This window comes from Dufourea novaeangliae, unplaced genomic scaffold, assembly GCF_001272555.1.
Source record: "Dufourea novaeangliae isolate 0120121106 unplaced genomic scaffold, ASM127255v1 scaffold55, whole genome shotgun sequence".
In the NCBI taxonomy this organism is placed as follows: Eukaryota; Metazoa; Arthropoda; class Insecta; order Hymenoptera; family Halictidae; genus Dufourea; species Dufourea novaeangliae.
The window spans coordinates 1,270,528-1,285,903 of NW_015373934.1; the positions used below are offsets into that span (position 1 = coordinate 1,270,528).

At 42.1% G+C, this 15,376-nt stretch overlaps 1 protein-coding gene across 1 annotated transcript; it reads left to right on the top strand.

The window, feature by feature from the left end:
- Window positions 1-2,707: 2,707 nt before the first annotated feature.
- LOC107195235 lies at window positions 2,708-6,889 on the top strand. The gene is made up of 6 exons (XM_015585038.1): window positions 2,708-2,905; window positions 3,461-3,700; window positions 5,278-5,364; window positions 6,061-6,192; window positions 6,313-6,464; window positions 6,763-6,889. The coding sequence occupies exons 1-6, from the start codon at window positions 2,708-2,710 to the stop codon at window positions 6,887-6,889; spliced, it is 936 nt and encodes a 311-aa protein (XP_015440524.1).
- The last annotated feature ends 8,487 nt before the right edge of the window (window positions 6,890-15,376 follow it).

Sequence of the window (15,376 nt, forward strand, 5' to 3'; positions counted from 1 at the left end):
ATACCTTTCGCAGGTGTCAGGGTACAGTTAGAAATCGTTCGTGATTTTTCCGGCGGCTCGTGTACCGTTTTCGAAAGGCGTGTGTGCTCCGCTCTTCAACGTCGTTCGATGGCTATGCTCGCAAGCATCGTCCTGGATACGATTTTTTATTGCTTCCTACGATAATTGCAACTCTAACCGTCAAATTGAAACGATGTATTCGAGACCTGTGTGGCCTGATTCGGTGGTGAAATGGGCAATTGCAGACCGTTTCGTCAGCTTTTTACTCGTATTAATATAGTGGAAATCATTTCCTAGGTGAACAGAGGTTTGATTTCGATTTTTGAATTGATGTACTACACGTTCATTGTCTGAAATATTTACTGGTCAGACAATCTTACGATAAAATGCATTTCCTTACTCGTTAACCCTCTAATGATAAGGTCCGGGTCGTATCCGACCCAATCTACAGTTCCTCTTGTGCTGCCCCCACTCTAATTTTCATTATTTTTTCATTATTCTCGTTTTAAAATATTTTCTAATAAAATAACACTTGTATTATTACATGTTATATAACTGAATTATTATCCCTTACTATCTAAACAAATAAAAATACAAGGTCGGGATAATAACATTTTTTTACCCTGTTTTAAAATAACAAAAAAGTGCTTGGGTCGGATCCGATCCTACCTTACCAAGTACGACATTAAAACCCACGTTACGATTCGAGTGGTTACAAGAATTTAAATTTTTCTATTCATTACTCTATCATTAATGAAATATTCGCAAGAGTTGTAAATTTTACCGTTCAGAAGTTGAAGGTTTTCTTTCCCATAACATAATGGCGCTCGGTTCCCGCCAGGACAGTCAACGTGTTAACGAGACCGCAATAAAACAGCGAAGTCGAGAGCTCCCACGAAGCGTGAAGCAATGAATTTTTCATCGTCTCGTTTTCCTGCAACAGTTTCCATCCGCCGAACAAGACGCTTCACGATAAACTCCTCTAGAGGATTCAGTCCTTGGTCATATTAATGATGACCACTTGAAAATTTCATAGAAAAACTTGAAATTACGCTTCGGACAAATTGTTAGTTAGATTTTGTTTAATGTGGATAAGTGGTCACATTAATATGGCCAGGGACTCTATTCTTTTCCAGGATGGATCTGTACAGCGACAGACCAGGGCACTTCTGAAATGATATTATTTGAAATATTATTTCAAGTAACACGTTATTATCTTCCATAATTATTTCTACACCTGCGATCAGGTCTGAAATAATATAATTTGGAATATTATTTCAAACAACATGCTATTTTATTTTCTAATCATTTGAAATAATTCTTAGAAATAATTGTGAAATAGTTTTTTTTACCGACGTGGAACGATTGTTTTCTTTCTCGACAATATCAGACGAACCCAAGCAAATAAAATTTACTCAGGTCTGCACGACGACAGAAGAATTTCCACGATTTTCTCCGCTTGGAAGCTTTCTTTCCATCTTTTCTCTCTTTCTGTTCCTCTCGATCGTTCTCGGCCGGTCGCAGCCGAGGAAGAGGACGACGACAGTAGGTCGCGACCGCGTTTCCATGTAACGGTACCCGGTTGGGTTCAACAAACCGGTAGCTGCGATCGGGAGAAGTGGGCTACCCGAGTGCCGTCCGCCGCGTAGTGACCTTAACCGTTCTGACACACTTTTCCCGGGCCGCGTCGTAGCCGATCACGGTTCCCCGTCGACGCTCATTCGTTCCGTGCACGCTGGATCGCTTGCGTTTTCCAAGGGACCCCAAGGACAGAGCCCGTGGTCCGTGATCAAGGTCAGAAAACGTGAAACAATCGCAGGGTTCTCCACTAATTTATCGTGTAATCTGATTACTTTTTCCAATCCTTCTTGTCGCCGGTGTGCACCGAGAATTCCCGTAGAGTATACGTGAAAGTCAAGGTCGATCGATCGAATGATCATCATTCTTGTTGGTGTTTGTGCTTCGATCACGGTGAAACGAGAAAAAAAGGGAAATTGTATCGTCTGGAGGTGTCTAGAAGAATTTACAAGGGAGAAATAGTATCCTACGTACAACTACAGTAACTTATTGATGAGTGCTCGGAGGCTCCTTGGACCATTGACAAGAAGAGGTGTAACGCTGATGTTTTCGATGAGTTTTAGCAGAGTGATGGAGCTTGGAATTTTGTAGCCTTCGAACACTCATCGATGATTTACTGTACCGACCGAAAGTATGGGACTAGGTCTGAAAGGGAAGAATATTATTCTAGGAAGATTTGATAAAAGTAGTGTGCTTATAGCTCATTGAAAATGAATAGAATTTGATAATTTTTTTTTTTGAGATAACAATGTGACCTTGAGCTTTTTAATATCTTTCAAACTGAGACGATTTTTAGGTTAAACAACACGTAAATATTATTAAGTTACCCTATAATCTTAAGGTGGCAGTAACTGGGACATCTACCCTATCAGGGCGTCGAATTACCGTGAATCGTGTGAAACATTCGGGGACCGATTTTCTCCCGGATCCACTCTTGTTTTCTCCTACGAGATTATTGTCGTCGTAGACAGAGGGGGAGAGAGTAAGTCTTCAGTTGGACCATTTCACGCGGTTCACGGTCGAGATACCAACGAGTTCCTCCTCCACCTTTCGTTTATCAAATCGAGGAAGCCGTGTGTGTATGTGTGTCTGAAAATAAAACCAGGCTGTTCTCGGTTTCTGTTGCAGAATGCATTACAATCAGTATGTATCGGTGTGTTTTTTGGCACTTGTACTGGGACAAGTGGCCGCATTACCGCAGCATCCCCAGTATCCCCAGCAGATCCAGCAACAGGCCAGGGAGGATCGAAAGTTTGCGGAGAAACCGAACGCCATGAAGAAGGTCGCCCTGGACGATCTTGACGACATCAGCACCAATCAGATACAGGCAGGTGTAACAACGTATACCTTTCTGTAGCAGGATTTATTAAAGATTAACCCTTTCAAACCTGAATTTTCTTTCAAGAGTAAACAAAATATTTGAGTACGGATTTTAACTCAGTAGACTGTTTAGATATTTTGTTGAAACAAATTTTTTTTAATTTAAAGAAAAAGGTTTATCATTCAACTCTGACTTCACTAGACCTGCTAAAAATATTCAGAACATGAAAAAATGCTCGTGTACACAATTGTGACCATCAGTACTGAAAAGGATAAGATACCATGAATCTGGAAAAGTAGGGACTTAAACCGGTATGATTTTGATACCGGTATTATGCCATCAAAGCTATACTGAAACCGATATATTACCGAAAACCGAAATAAATATCGGTATTTTTCGATTTCTATAAGGGTAGGGCTTATATAGGGTTATATAGGGCGAAGGTACACCCGAAAATACCGATATAATACCGGTATTTTACGTTTCGGTAGAAGTCCCTGTAGAAAAGTGTTTACCCTGGGGATGTACGTCGAACCATTCGACCGTTTATGTGTTCCTCAGGAGGGTAGCAGCAGTGGTTTCTCGTGGTCGAATATGCTCGGCATGTTGATGCAAATGTTACTTGGTCAGACCGGCGGTGTCGCCGGGCCCAGCAAGAACGATATCGACGAAGGTGCGCCAGCCAGCCCTTGGACGAATTTGCTCTCGGTCGGCCTGAGGCTTCTCACCGCTCTGCTCGGCGGACCTCAACAGCCTGTCGACGGCATCGACAAGGTTGACAATCAGAGCAGCACGATGCAGGTAGGTCATCGACGTGTCCTTCGGTTTTGATCGGTGTTTTGTTCCTGTTCACGATCGTCGTCCAGAGTTGGGCAGAATTTTATTCGAATAATAGATGAATAAAAATCAATATCAAAATAAATAATTCTTTGTCAAATGTCTATTAATTCAAGAAGAAATATCTTATTATAAATATTGAATTTGATTCTTATCTTCTAATTCGTTATTCCAAACTTTTCATCCAGATAATGAATTTTTGTCCATCTCTGTCGTCGTCTCTGCTTGAATAATTCACTCTCGAGCTCTGTGTTCATGTCCACCTCTCGAAATACCACAAGAGATCTCGAAAGTGATCGAAGAGGAGCACGGGAGTGGAGTATTCGAGGCTTTTGATCGTCGAGACGAAAGCACAATATCGTTGCGAATCATTCCATGGTAAAAGTCGATGCTTCGAGGAAGGATCATTCGGCGAAGAACGCTTCTGTGTGGGATCTTCGATCGTTCTGGAACGTTCTCTGATGATCTTCCTTCGTGTTGCGCCATGGAATCGTTCGATCGATCTATTCTGTAGTCGATTAGAATCGGCAATGCATCCTATGCAGTAGATTGTATGTACATTGCTGAGCATGAAACCAGACACAAGGGGGGGAGGATATCCTTTTTCTCTGTTCGGAACCATCGGTCGATTATGCTCTGTGAAATTATCGATGCTTACTCTTATTTTTTTTTTTTTCGTAGTTTTGTAAAGAAGGATATGTATGATCGTCGTTAACGAAGTCACAACGGTGTACGAAATCGGTCCCACCTCTCGTCGCGAGTCGTTGCCCGGTTTAACGTGGTCACCTGGGAGCAATTAGGGGAACGATCATTATTCTCGCACGGGGTGTGGTTCCGCTAACGAACTTCACGTTTTCTAAACGATTTAATTTGTCCTTGCAAAATACATATTCGGTCGCGGTCGTTTATTTTTCGACTGTAACGAAGTCTCGAGAAAGTTGTGTCCAAGTCGTAATATAGCGTCGTTTAAAAGAAAGCAGGGATCGAAATAAACAGTTATTATATTTTTTTCTTAAAAGAAATTCTGTTTGGTCTTATATGTTTCGTTTAAGAAAATATCTGTGGAATTTTTATGAAAAGAAATGCTACCCTGAGGAACTTCTTTAAAAAGTGTTTTCATGGAACAGATATTTTGGAATCTGTATAATAAATGTTCCATAGAAACAAAGTATTTTGGAACATTTAAAAATGTAAATAAAAGTACCAACTTTTAGATGGTTTTATTTAACAATATAATATCATATTAATTACTTTTGTTTATCTGTCCTCATAGGAACTTATGAGAACGTTTTTTAAAAAAGTTCCATAACATTTTCGATCCCAGAAAGAAAGTTTAGAATTCAGGTTTTTACTTATCTCACTTATATATTCATTTATACGTGACACGATGGACATTAACGGGATCGAATGTACACCGTTGCGGCCGCTTCTATCGCGTAGTTGATCGACCACGTCCACCGCTTGGGATTCGATTTAGATCCTCCTTGTAAATAATCGTCGGAACATCAACTTAGTGCACACGGCTGGTGTCGGTTGTTTAGGATATATTGGCTGCGATGCTGGGCGCGTTTCTTGGACGACACAGAGACCCTAATCAGATTTATGCCATGGCTAAAAACGCTTCCGAGGTTAGTACGCAATCGAACGAAATCGTAGACAACAAAAAAAAAAACCTTGACTGTTCTCCCCGTCCTGGACGTTTCGCCGAGCCTTTTGTCCCTTCTTTAATTCCAGAAAGAAAAACAAACCGGTCAAATTTCTTCGATTCTTTTTTGTGTAAGTGTACCTAAGGGATAACCTAGGAGAAAAAACGGCGACGAATTTGCGGGGAATTACGTAGAATAACCCTTTTGCAGTCCAAGACTATAAAGTAATTTATTATAAATTACTCTAGTCTAAACCTCCAGATAACTTTGTTGTGGGAAATCAATCAAAATAATGATATAAACTATATGTAATAAACACATTTGTCTGCCCAGCCTGTGAAGTGCAAAGGGTTAATAACGTTCCGTTGAATAGCGATCTGCCGTTTCCGACGGCGGCCATCTTGTCAGTAAGCGCGCGTAATTCGATCGGGCGTTCGAAGCGTCTCGGCGAAGCGTCGAGGGTCAAAGTGAACGTTACATAATTAATTACGCTTTAATCGTGTATGTAGAACGCTTCCACTGTGTTGACACCGCGCACTTAGCACCTGATATAACGAACCCTTTGATCTCGAATCGAAAAAAGCCTTGTACAGAGTGTTCGACGGTCAAAGGGTTCCACGGACCGAGAAGGGTCCTCCCAAGATCCCGCGCAACTAATTCGATTCCCCTCTGAAACAGTTCATTAACATAGTGGTGAATCTTCTGGACGCCCTGAAGACTTCATTCTCACATCGTTCGTTGGCCGCCAGATCCATGGGAAAACGCGACACCATTTCTGAGGCTGCTGTGACCGCTCTGACCATGCTCAAGGTAGAACCGTCGACGTCCAAATGTCCCAATACAATTTCCTCTATTTTCTCGCTACATTATGTACCCTCGAATTTTACCGTAATTTTCATTCCTGTGAAACCGATAAAACTTTCGATTCAGGGTTACGTGAGATCGTTGAAGTCGTACAACAACGTTGGACGCGCCGAGGACGATGGACAACGTGGCTGCGCCGAGCGAGCGCTCTGCGAGGCGAGCGCCGAGTGCGTATCGAAATCTCAGGGCACGTCGTCCATGTTCTGTCAATTTGGCTCGTAAGTATTTTGTTTCGCCATCGACACACACCGTTCGACAAACTTTGAAGTTTTTCACGACCTCGTAACGCCTTCAACTGGCGTTTCCAATAGAACTTTATCAGGTGAAAAATAAAATTTTTTTAAATTAATTCACGAGGGACTGAAGCATTTCTCCCTACACGATTATTGTCCCGGCGCGGAACCGAGTTCTGGACAATAATCGAGAGGAGTCTGTATTTGGCACGTGTCGAACAGTGCAGTTAACTCTATGGAAACACAAGCAAAAGTTCTTAAGAAACTTTCTCTCTCGTTTCAGGTACGCGACGAGTTATCTTCTCCAGAGGCAGAGCGGCGTGGCGTTCGACGCGCTTTACGAGGCGAGTCGACGCGGTCGCAGCGGCGAGGACTGCAGAACCGTGTTCCTCAGTTGCAACGCCGTTTGATATGCCCTTCGCAACGATACGCCGAGTACGATTTAGGCTCTGCAAGGACCCTGGACCAGTTACGGACTCTTAAATCCTGGGGACACTCGAACCGTCCACGAGGCAGGTCCGTCCTTACAGATAACGCTCCGTATCATCCTTTAATCGTATCCCAAAAAAACGTTCTCGCGTCCTGAGCCCTGGATCGCACCCAGAACGGCGAGGCAGCTTTTTATACAGACACACGACGTGACGTGTAAACATTGTCAGGGAATCGCCTGGACCACTCACCGAAAATTTGGTGAACCGTCTCTCTCTCTCTCTCTCTCTCTCTCTCTCTCTCTCTCTCTCTCTCTCTCTCTCTCTTTCTCGAGGCTCTCGACGAGCTCTGGTTCGTCCATCGACTGACTTTTGGCTGTCCACTTTCACGATCAACTAATTCGAACATATAGTGCGTCTACGAAATATAGTGACTTTAGGTGTGACCTTCTCTATAGCAAAGAACACATTAAGGGTACTCCTAAATGTGTCCTTTGCTATTTCTTCAGGGTTGTTTGGTCCCATTTACTTTCTTTTACCACACGTCTGACGTAATTCTTGCACCCTTTAAATTTAGAGTATATTTTTTCTTTATAGGATGTCAAATTCTTTAAATCTAAGGGTCCAACAACCACTACCGTAAAAAGGAATTGACCATCCCTGGGCGTTTGACTTGCCACCGAAATACTTGAAGGCGTGAATAATCGAAACCCCTGTTGTTTTTACGAATGCACTATATCTCGGAGAGGCACAATACACGACGACGAAACTCGTCCGATTAGTCGCGGTATCATTGTCCACGAATCATTCGAATGGGACCTCTGGATGTCTCCATGAACGAGGTTACACCCTCGCGTGGACATCTAGATATTCGTCTGTGGAGCTGGTGATAGAGACAGAGAGAGTGTCCAGGTGTATTTCTTTTTCTCTAGACCACTAGATATTTATTTCTATTTATTGAGTATACCGTAACGTAGATGTAGACAATCCACTCGGTAGTCTACGACGCGAAGGGAGACACGGTTTGAACGGCTTGACCCTTTCGATCGCGATTTACCGTCTGTGATGGAAGCCATCTCGACTTTTCGATTAACGAAAAACTCCGACCAATCAGAGCGCCACTCTGCCGGCCGAATACCTAACCCACGCGCTGTGATTGGTGGAAGCCTCGGAGAACATTTTTGTTAAGGAAAAACTTGTTTCAAATCATCTCACGAGTCTCCCACTTCAAGATTGCAGACAATAGAAACTGTCGTCCTTGTCTTTCTCAAACGACTTGGCGTCCCCCACGGCCGGAAATATCGCGAGACAAAAGGAAACGATCTGCGGTCCACCGGGACGGATGAACGCGCGTCGCGATAGTTTCAGTTATCATTTCTCGTATTGTAATTTGTACTTTATTCGCGGTTTCGCGAGACAGAAATTTTTACACGGGGGGAGGAAGACGAGCTTAGAGCTGCTGGATCTTCGGAAGATGGGTAACGAATTGCTTGCTCGACGAATCATGTGTCAATCCTTTTCGGACCCATTATGGATCATTGATGCTGGATGGGATTGAAACAGACTCGTCGTCGAATGGCCCTCCCTAAAATTCGAACGAGTTAACGTCTCAGGATATATCTATACATATAAATATATTCATTTTCTCTTTCTCTCCACCCGTCCCCGAGGTTCTCTTCTGTATATATAGGTAACTCTCTATACGCAGAAACGGGGTGTATTTTTATCACACATAACCCACGTTCTATTTAGCTCGGTTAGCGTTATCACCTAGGTGTTAAGTTGTATTTATGCGTGAATTGTATTTAAAATCAAGCCAATAAACGGTCTCATTCGCAAAATGAATTTGTTCCTTTACTTCCTTCCCTGAAACTATAGGGCAGAGAAATCATTTCGAAACACTATGTAAAGGTGTCCCATTTAAATCGAACAAAGAACTCAAATGTTCGATTTATTGTTAAGAAACATATTTCCTGTCACAGTTCCTTAAATCCATGAAAATCACTTTTCATCTTCGATTACTAGATCAATGCTGTCCCCAATACTCAAATACCAGAACAAAATTCCTCTGTCTAAAGAACACGTATACTACACAGTAGGCGTTGAAGTCTCCACTTGTCCAATTAACACATTCCTACTCACGAAACCTACATACGATCCATTAATACTTTTTCCAAGCAAGGACTTTAAACGACATTTCTGGTACAATTATAAGACGATAGAGTGTCCAGTCACCGAGAAGGACACTGAGAGAAGCGTGCACAATGGCCAAAAATTTGTTCTAATCTTGTTGATCGTCACCATTAAGACCGAAAACGAGGACAGTGCGTGTTTAAGCCGTGCAACCGGCGTAAAGACGACCAAGGTGACGTCAAGAAGCACCGAAGTAGTTACACTGCCGTGACAGACAACGGACTAGGACCGACTGACTGTCCTCCGAACGAAAACAGTTCACCGTACCGCGTCCTAACGACGGTTCACGAAACAAAAGGTTGCGAAACACCTTCTTCGCGAGTTTTCGGCGGTCAGAGGAGGACCGTGACCCGTGATATTGTTTTCCTGTCGGATAGATCTCGTTAGGGGAACGTTCAAAAGAAAATATTCTCGATGACGTTCAAATCCTTGTTGAATTTTGGGAAATTTCCCAAAGACCCGTATCATCCTCCCATCGAACGGTACCAACACAGCGGTTCCGGTGGATGGCATCACAGCTCGCGGGGGTAAGTATGCCTGTAGTGCAAAAAGTGCGATAAAATTGAATTTAACGTTAAGAGTGCACCACGTGAAATTAATTTGTACTGTATCAAACCTCTTTAGTTCATTTTGTTTACAAAGCAGAACCGTGTAGACTGTATTCGATCTCCTACCAGTTGGTAAAATTATTTCAAATAAGTAAGTTGCACGATTTCTTTTCAGGAGCAACAAGGCTAAAGGTGGAGGCGGTGCTGCGCTGAGTGCATTGACATTGCTCGCTTTTCTGTTCCTAATAAACGTCATGCAGGTAACTATCCTCGATTACACGCGACTGTCCTCCCTTCGAAATCAAATTCCGGTTTATAGAAGGAGGCGATACGACCTGAAAAGGAAAAGACATTCTGTGCATCAAAAAGACACATAGGAAAGAATTAAAATGGCGTATGTACAGGGTGTTTAAAAATTATATGTCACGGCTACCATAGTCATTTTTGCGGAGACTTTCTTTTGCAGATCTCCACCGATCCAAAGGTGTAGAATAACGCTATGGTAGCCGTGACATATAATTTTCAAACAATCTTGTACTTATGCAATTGTCGTTGGTGTTCAGCAATCATTGCAGGACAACAACGCAGCGGCCACAACGATGATGACCACTGCGGTGATGCTCCGCGATGGCGAACAAGAACCGGCGGCGGCGACGGTTCTTGTCGCGAAGGAGGCGATCGAGGACAAGGCACGGGGCGAGGTGAAACGTGACAGGACGCACGGTACACAGCCAGGAAGATCCAAGATTGAAAGGCTTAACAATCAGTATATTAAATAAAACGAATCGGTACATAATGATTGATAATACACGATAGTTAGTCGAAAAAGGGGATGGAGAAATCAAACTCGGTGGATCGATCGGATTGGAAGCTGTCTCATCCCGCGGTTCTCGTATTTTGTAACAATCCAATCGCCGACGCGTGTTCTCTCGCCGCCTTTTTAGATCGGTACTGAGATAATATTTTAATTGAATCATTCTGTAACAATTCCTTAAACGGATGTGCCTCCGAAAATGCCGTACATATAGTATACGTATTGTTCTCTCTTAAATACACTCTCTGTTTCTTTCTTATTATTTATTCATTTTTTTTTTTTACTTTTTCCGGGTCATTTCCTCTCGTGTTTTCTATATATATATACATATATATACTTTGCTCTTTTTATTTGTTTTTTTTTACCTTCAATGTAATCATATAATAGCCGTATAATTTCTTTGAGAATAAACATACATATATACAGCGAAAAATCTTGATCTCTCTTTTTCTCTTTGCTTTTTTGTTTTTCTTTGGTTTAATTTTTGCGTTAAAACGCGTGTAACGCGCACACTCGCGCAGATCGAACGGTTCACTTCCGGTGGTCGACGACGGGAACTCAGTCGAAAGATTATTTATAAGAATAGACTCTATAGGAATAATTAATGCTGTCCCTCGGAAAATAACAGACTTAGAGCCGTCCACGACGAAGCTTCTCGCTCTCTTGATTCTACGGTGACACATGTATGCAATCTATTTCCTCGGTTTTTTTCTTCTCGGCTGTTGCGGTTCGTTCGTTTCCCGCCCGTTTTCGAAGTTCTAAACTCTCGCGGCCTAAAGCTGTGACGCAGCAGGAAATAGACTGCGGATGTTTAACTAAGAATTTCTGAGGTGTAAACAAAATGGCCGCCGTCTCATTCTCGACTCACGGACGATTCCCCGCCATGAATTTTGTACGTTCGGTAAACGCACCAATGAACACTTAAGAGATTTTGTCACCATTAAAGTTGAATTTTAAATGACAATAATATTATTAAAGATTTGGCACATGAAAATTAGATTGTTTAATATCTATACCCTTTACAACGTATAGATTTCAATATTGAAGAATTGGAAAATTGTAATTAAGAAAAAATACAGATTTTACCAGTGAATGAACAATATTAAGCAAATAAACATTTCGAACCAATGCGGCGAAAATTATTTAAATATGAAACAAGGAATTGGAAGTAATCAATATTTATTTTTTCATTGACTGAATCATACGTGTTCATTTACCGATGCGTCTCCCTACTTACGTAACTTAATCGGCTAAGCGTTTTCTCTATAATTTCTCACGAGCTTCCAAACAACGAGAGAGTCTTTTCGAATCTAGAATCTAGAGGAACGCAATGCGAAATGATTGAGCCAACCGTTGATACGCGAACAATTTTTATTCTCAATTTTTCGATCGTGTTTACCTTTCACACTCTTCTCCTTTCTCTCCCTCCCTCTCATACCTGTTCTCACAGCGTTTATCTCGCGATATGCACACTCCGACACGCTTTTATTTACAACAACGTTAGAAACATTTAAATAGTCCTTCGAGACATCTCTCGGTAGTCGAGTCTCTTAAAAATTAATCGTGGATGTTAAGGGAAGCTTGGGGATGGTTGCTTACGAGGATGTGTATGTATTCCAACAAGTACATTTTTCTGTAGCTGGCGACTTCGGTGGACATATGGAACGACGAAATTTCGAAGATGAGTGCAGCTGAACCCGGTTTTTGTGCATTCTACATTTAATAATCGAATTGGGAGCCGTGGTTTCATTGATGTAACAGATGTAAAGTACAGTCTAAACTACGGACCCCTCTCGATTATCGTCAGGACAATAATCGTACAGGGAGAAATGCATCAGACCCTCGTAAATTCGTTTTTTTTTCCCGAAGCTCAAGCTTCGGCAACAAAAACGGAGGGACAACGAAGTATGAGTTTGGCAGGTTTCACACCCCCATCACCCAGTGGTGGGGATAACGCCTGGACAATAATCGTGTAGTACAACCCAGACGATAATCGAGGTGTCTGTATTACCGACAACAGAGATCGTACCGAGACACTTTCTTTCACTCGAGTATGACTGTAAAATCGTGAATATGTATCTGAATTTTGAATTCGGCATGGATAAATAGAAGAAGTCAGGAGGTTCAACTGGATTCGTCCCACGAAAACGAAGATCTCCCGTTGGAGAACAGAAGGTTCTCGTCTGCACCGCGCAGACGATTTCCAGAAGTTCTGGTTTCGTTCGCCATTCCACGGGACTCGCGAGCGCGCGCACAAAGATGGCGGCCGCGAGTCCCTCCGAACGATCGGTAAAGACAGATGAAGCTAAACATCGATATTCAAGGAAAAACACTACTGATTATGCGGATAAACGTTCGAAGATCCTTTCGTTCGCACCTCGTTCTGCGGTTCACTTTGTCCAATGGGCGAAACGATGGAAAATAGAACGATGAGTCAATTCCTAGACGCGTGCGAGAGAGCTCGAGAAGAATTGGCTCCTCCTGTGCACCGATCAGACCAAACGGAAACCCTGTCCGTTCCCTGATCTAATAAAGGATCCTGCAAACGCGAGTCGAAGCTATTCAATTTTTGCAGGAGACTAATGCAACGGGATAAAACGATGCGTCTTCTCTAGCAAATACAAATTCCATTTTGAACACAGTTACTCTTGTTAACGCAGAGCCAACGTTGTCGAAGAAACGTAACATCTAGACTGCGGATGTTTATGCATTTTTTAGCATCCCTTAACTAGGAAGATGCAAGAAAATGAAGATATTAATATAATTCAATACGATCTACTCGTGTTATCCTAAACGTAGTAAAGCCTTCAGTGCAGAATCCAAAATTCTGTCCAACTTTTATTTTCAGGCATTAGTATTTGAAATTGTGAATTGTGCGTAAAATTCCGCAGTCTAGTAATGTCTTTGAGCAGTTATAAATCATCACGACCGCGTTCGGTTCGTTTCCCAGCGAGTTGCAAGAAGCGTCGATCCTCTTTGAGAGAACCTTTCGCCTTTGCCAGACTCTTCGAGCCTTCGAAGGAGTTGGAACTCGAGCGTCTGATCGGGGTAGCCACGCTGATCCGTGACTTTTATCAGTCGTCCATTAACACGAACGGAAAGAAAAAATACGAAATAACGATCAAGCCTGTCGGAAACGTTCACTGTTTGGACGAAGATATCCCTCTTGTAATTAACACTAGAACTACCAGAGTCAAATCCTAGATAGCACATGACGCCTCGATGACGTCCATTTTACAGCTATTTTAGGTCTAAGACGACTTTAAGCCGTCTTCAAGGCGTCATGTGCTATCTAGGATGTAACTAAATTAAATTTATTGTGCAATATAATCAGTGTAATTTAGCATATCGTATAATATAAAATCTAGGATAAATTAAAGATTAAGGTAAGGTCCGACGGGAGAAAAAAAAAAGCAAGAAATTAAAAATCTGTCATTTTGTCGGGTTTGGTAGTTCTAGTGTTAACACTTTTCTACCTGTGAGCCTATTATAATAGATTTTCCGATGGTAGAGAGATACTCGGGCCTCGTCCCATTTTGAACGCGTTCCATAATCCGTCAAGAATCACATATCCCAGTCCTCGCCACCTAAATTTCCTAAAACCGTGACTACCGTGACTCGCTCGATCGGCTGAATTCGTAAGATCCCTATCGATCGTGAAAGATCGGATAAACTTTACAATTAACCTCTACTACCTTGTACTCTTTAGGTCGACTTCCACGAAGCAAAGGATTGTATAATATATCTCGAATCAATTCCCGTGTCACGTAAAATCAGAGATTAACAGATTTATCCTCTGGAACAACGGATTAGCAAAAAGCTGAATGATATTTTGATATCTTGGGTGATTTAACGAGCGTCGAAATGTATCTGTTTGTTTAATGGAATGAGAGAGCTTTCTATAAAATTTGCCCATCTCCACGCTGTTATTAGCGGATTCGATCGATTCTGACGATTCGTGGTCGTTTGATTCTGTCCTTGTACCTATAACCTCGCCTAACTAACCGTCGCCCTCGAGTTTCGTCCTCGTGGCAAAACAGTCCTCTCTATCTCTCTCTGACCGCTCTCTATTGGCGGACGGTGGCTCGAGGGGAAAAAGGATTAGATCAAAAGAGGAAGAAAATTCGTGTTTCATGGGATATGAAGTGCACACAATTATACTCCAACCACTCGCGCACAATACTCTTACGATCTATCCATGAACGCAATCAACGAAACTATGCGAACAATCTATCTCGTCGACTTCCGTGCGTGTGGAGAGAACCATCTCTATACACTACCGGCCAAAAGTATGAAATCAGAGCTCATTATTGGAATAGTAAGTTATTATTCTGTTACGATATATATAATAGTTAAAACTGACAGAATCAATAGATATACAAATTATTTCCAATCAGTTTTAGCACACTAATTTTCTCAAGTCTTTATCGAATAATATTTCTCTTTAATTAATCAGACCTGGCGCCATACTTTTGGCCGGTAGTGTACTTTCATTCGAGTTTCCTGGGGATACTTCGAACACAACGAACCTATAACAGAAACAATAATTCATGTAAAAAATTGGAAATTGTGATTTTGCATAAACTTTCCGCAGTGTCTACCAATAAGCGACTACATCTGAAAATAAATTAAATTATTATCTGTGAATTCAGTATAGGAACACTGCGTTCGTGGTGTATTTCAAGGATCCATAGGAGCACGAAAGTCGAGAAGATGGCCACTAGTCGCTGGTACGACACCAAGTAACTGGTGCCACGATAACGATCGCTAGTACTTTCAACATTCGATAAATTCCATCTGACGCGTATATGCCTCTCTACAGCTCGGCGGAAAAAACACTTACAGAGCTATGTTGTCTATCTACATGATATGAAGCTGGTCGATGAGTTCTAACGGCCACGGGCCACCGTCCAC

Coding starts and splice junctions, on each gene's coding strand:
- LOC107195235 (XM_015585038.1), top strand. CDS start 2,708: ATGCATTACAATCAGTATGTATCGGTGTGTTTTTTGGCACTTGTACTG. Junction 5,365..6,060: donor TGGCTAAAAACGCTTCCGAG/GTTAGTACGCAA, acceptor CCTCTGAAACAG/TTCATTAACATAGTGGTGAA. Junction 6,193..6,312: donor CCGCTCTGACCATGCTCAAG/GTAGAACCGTCG, acceptor CTTTCGATTCAG/GGTTACGTGAGATCGTTGAA.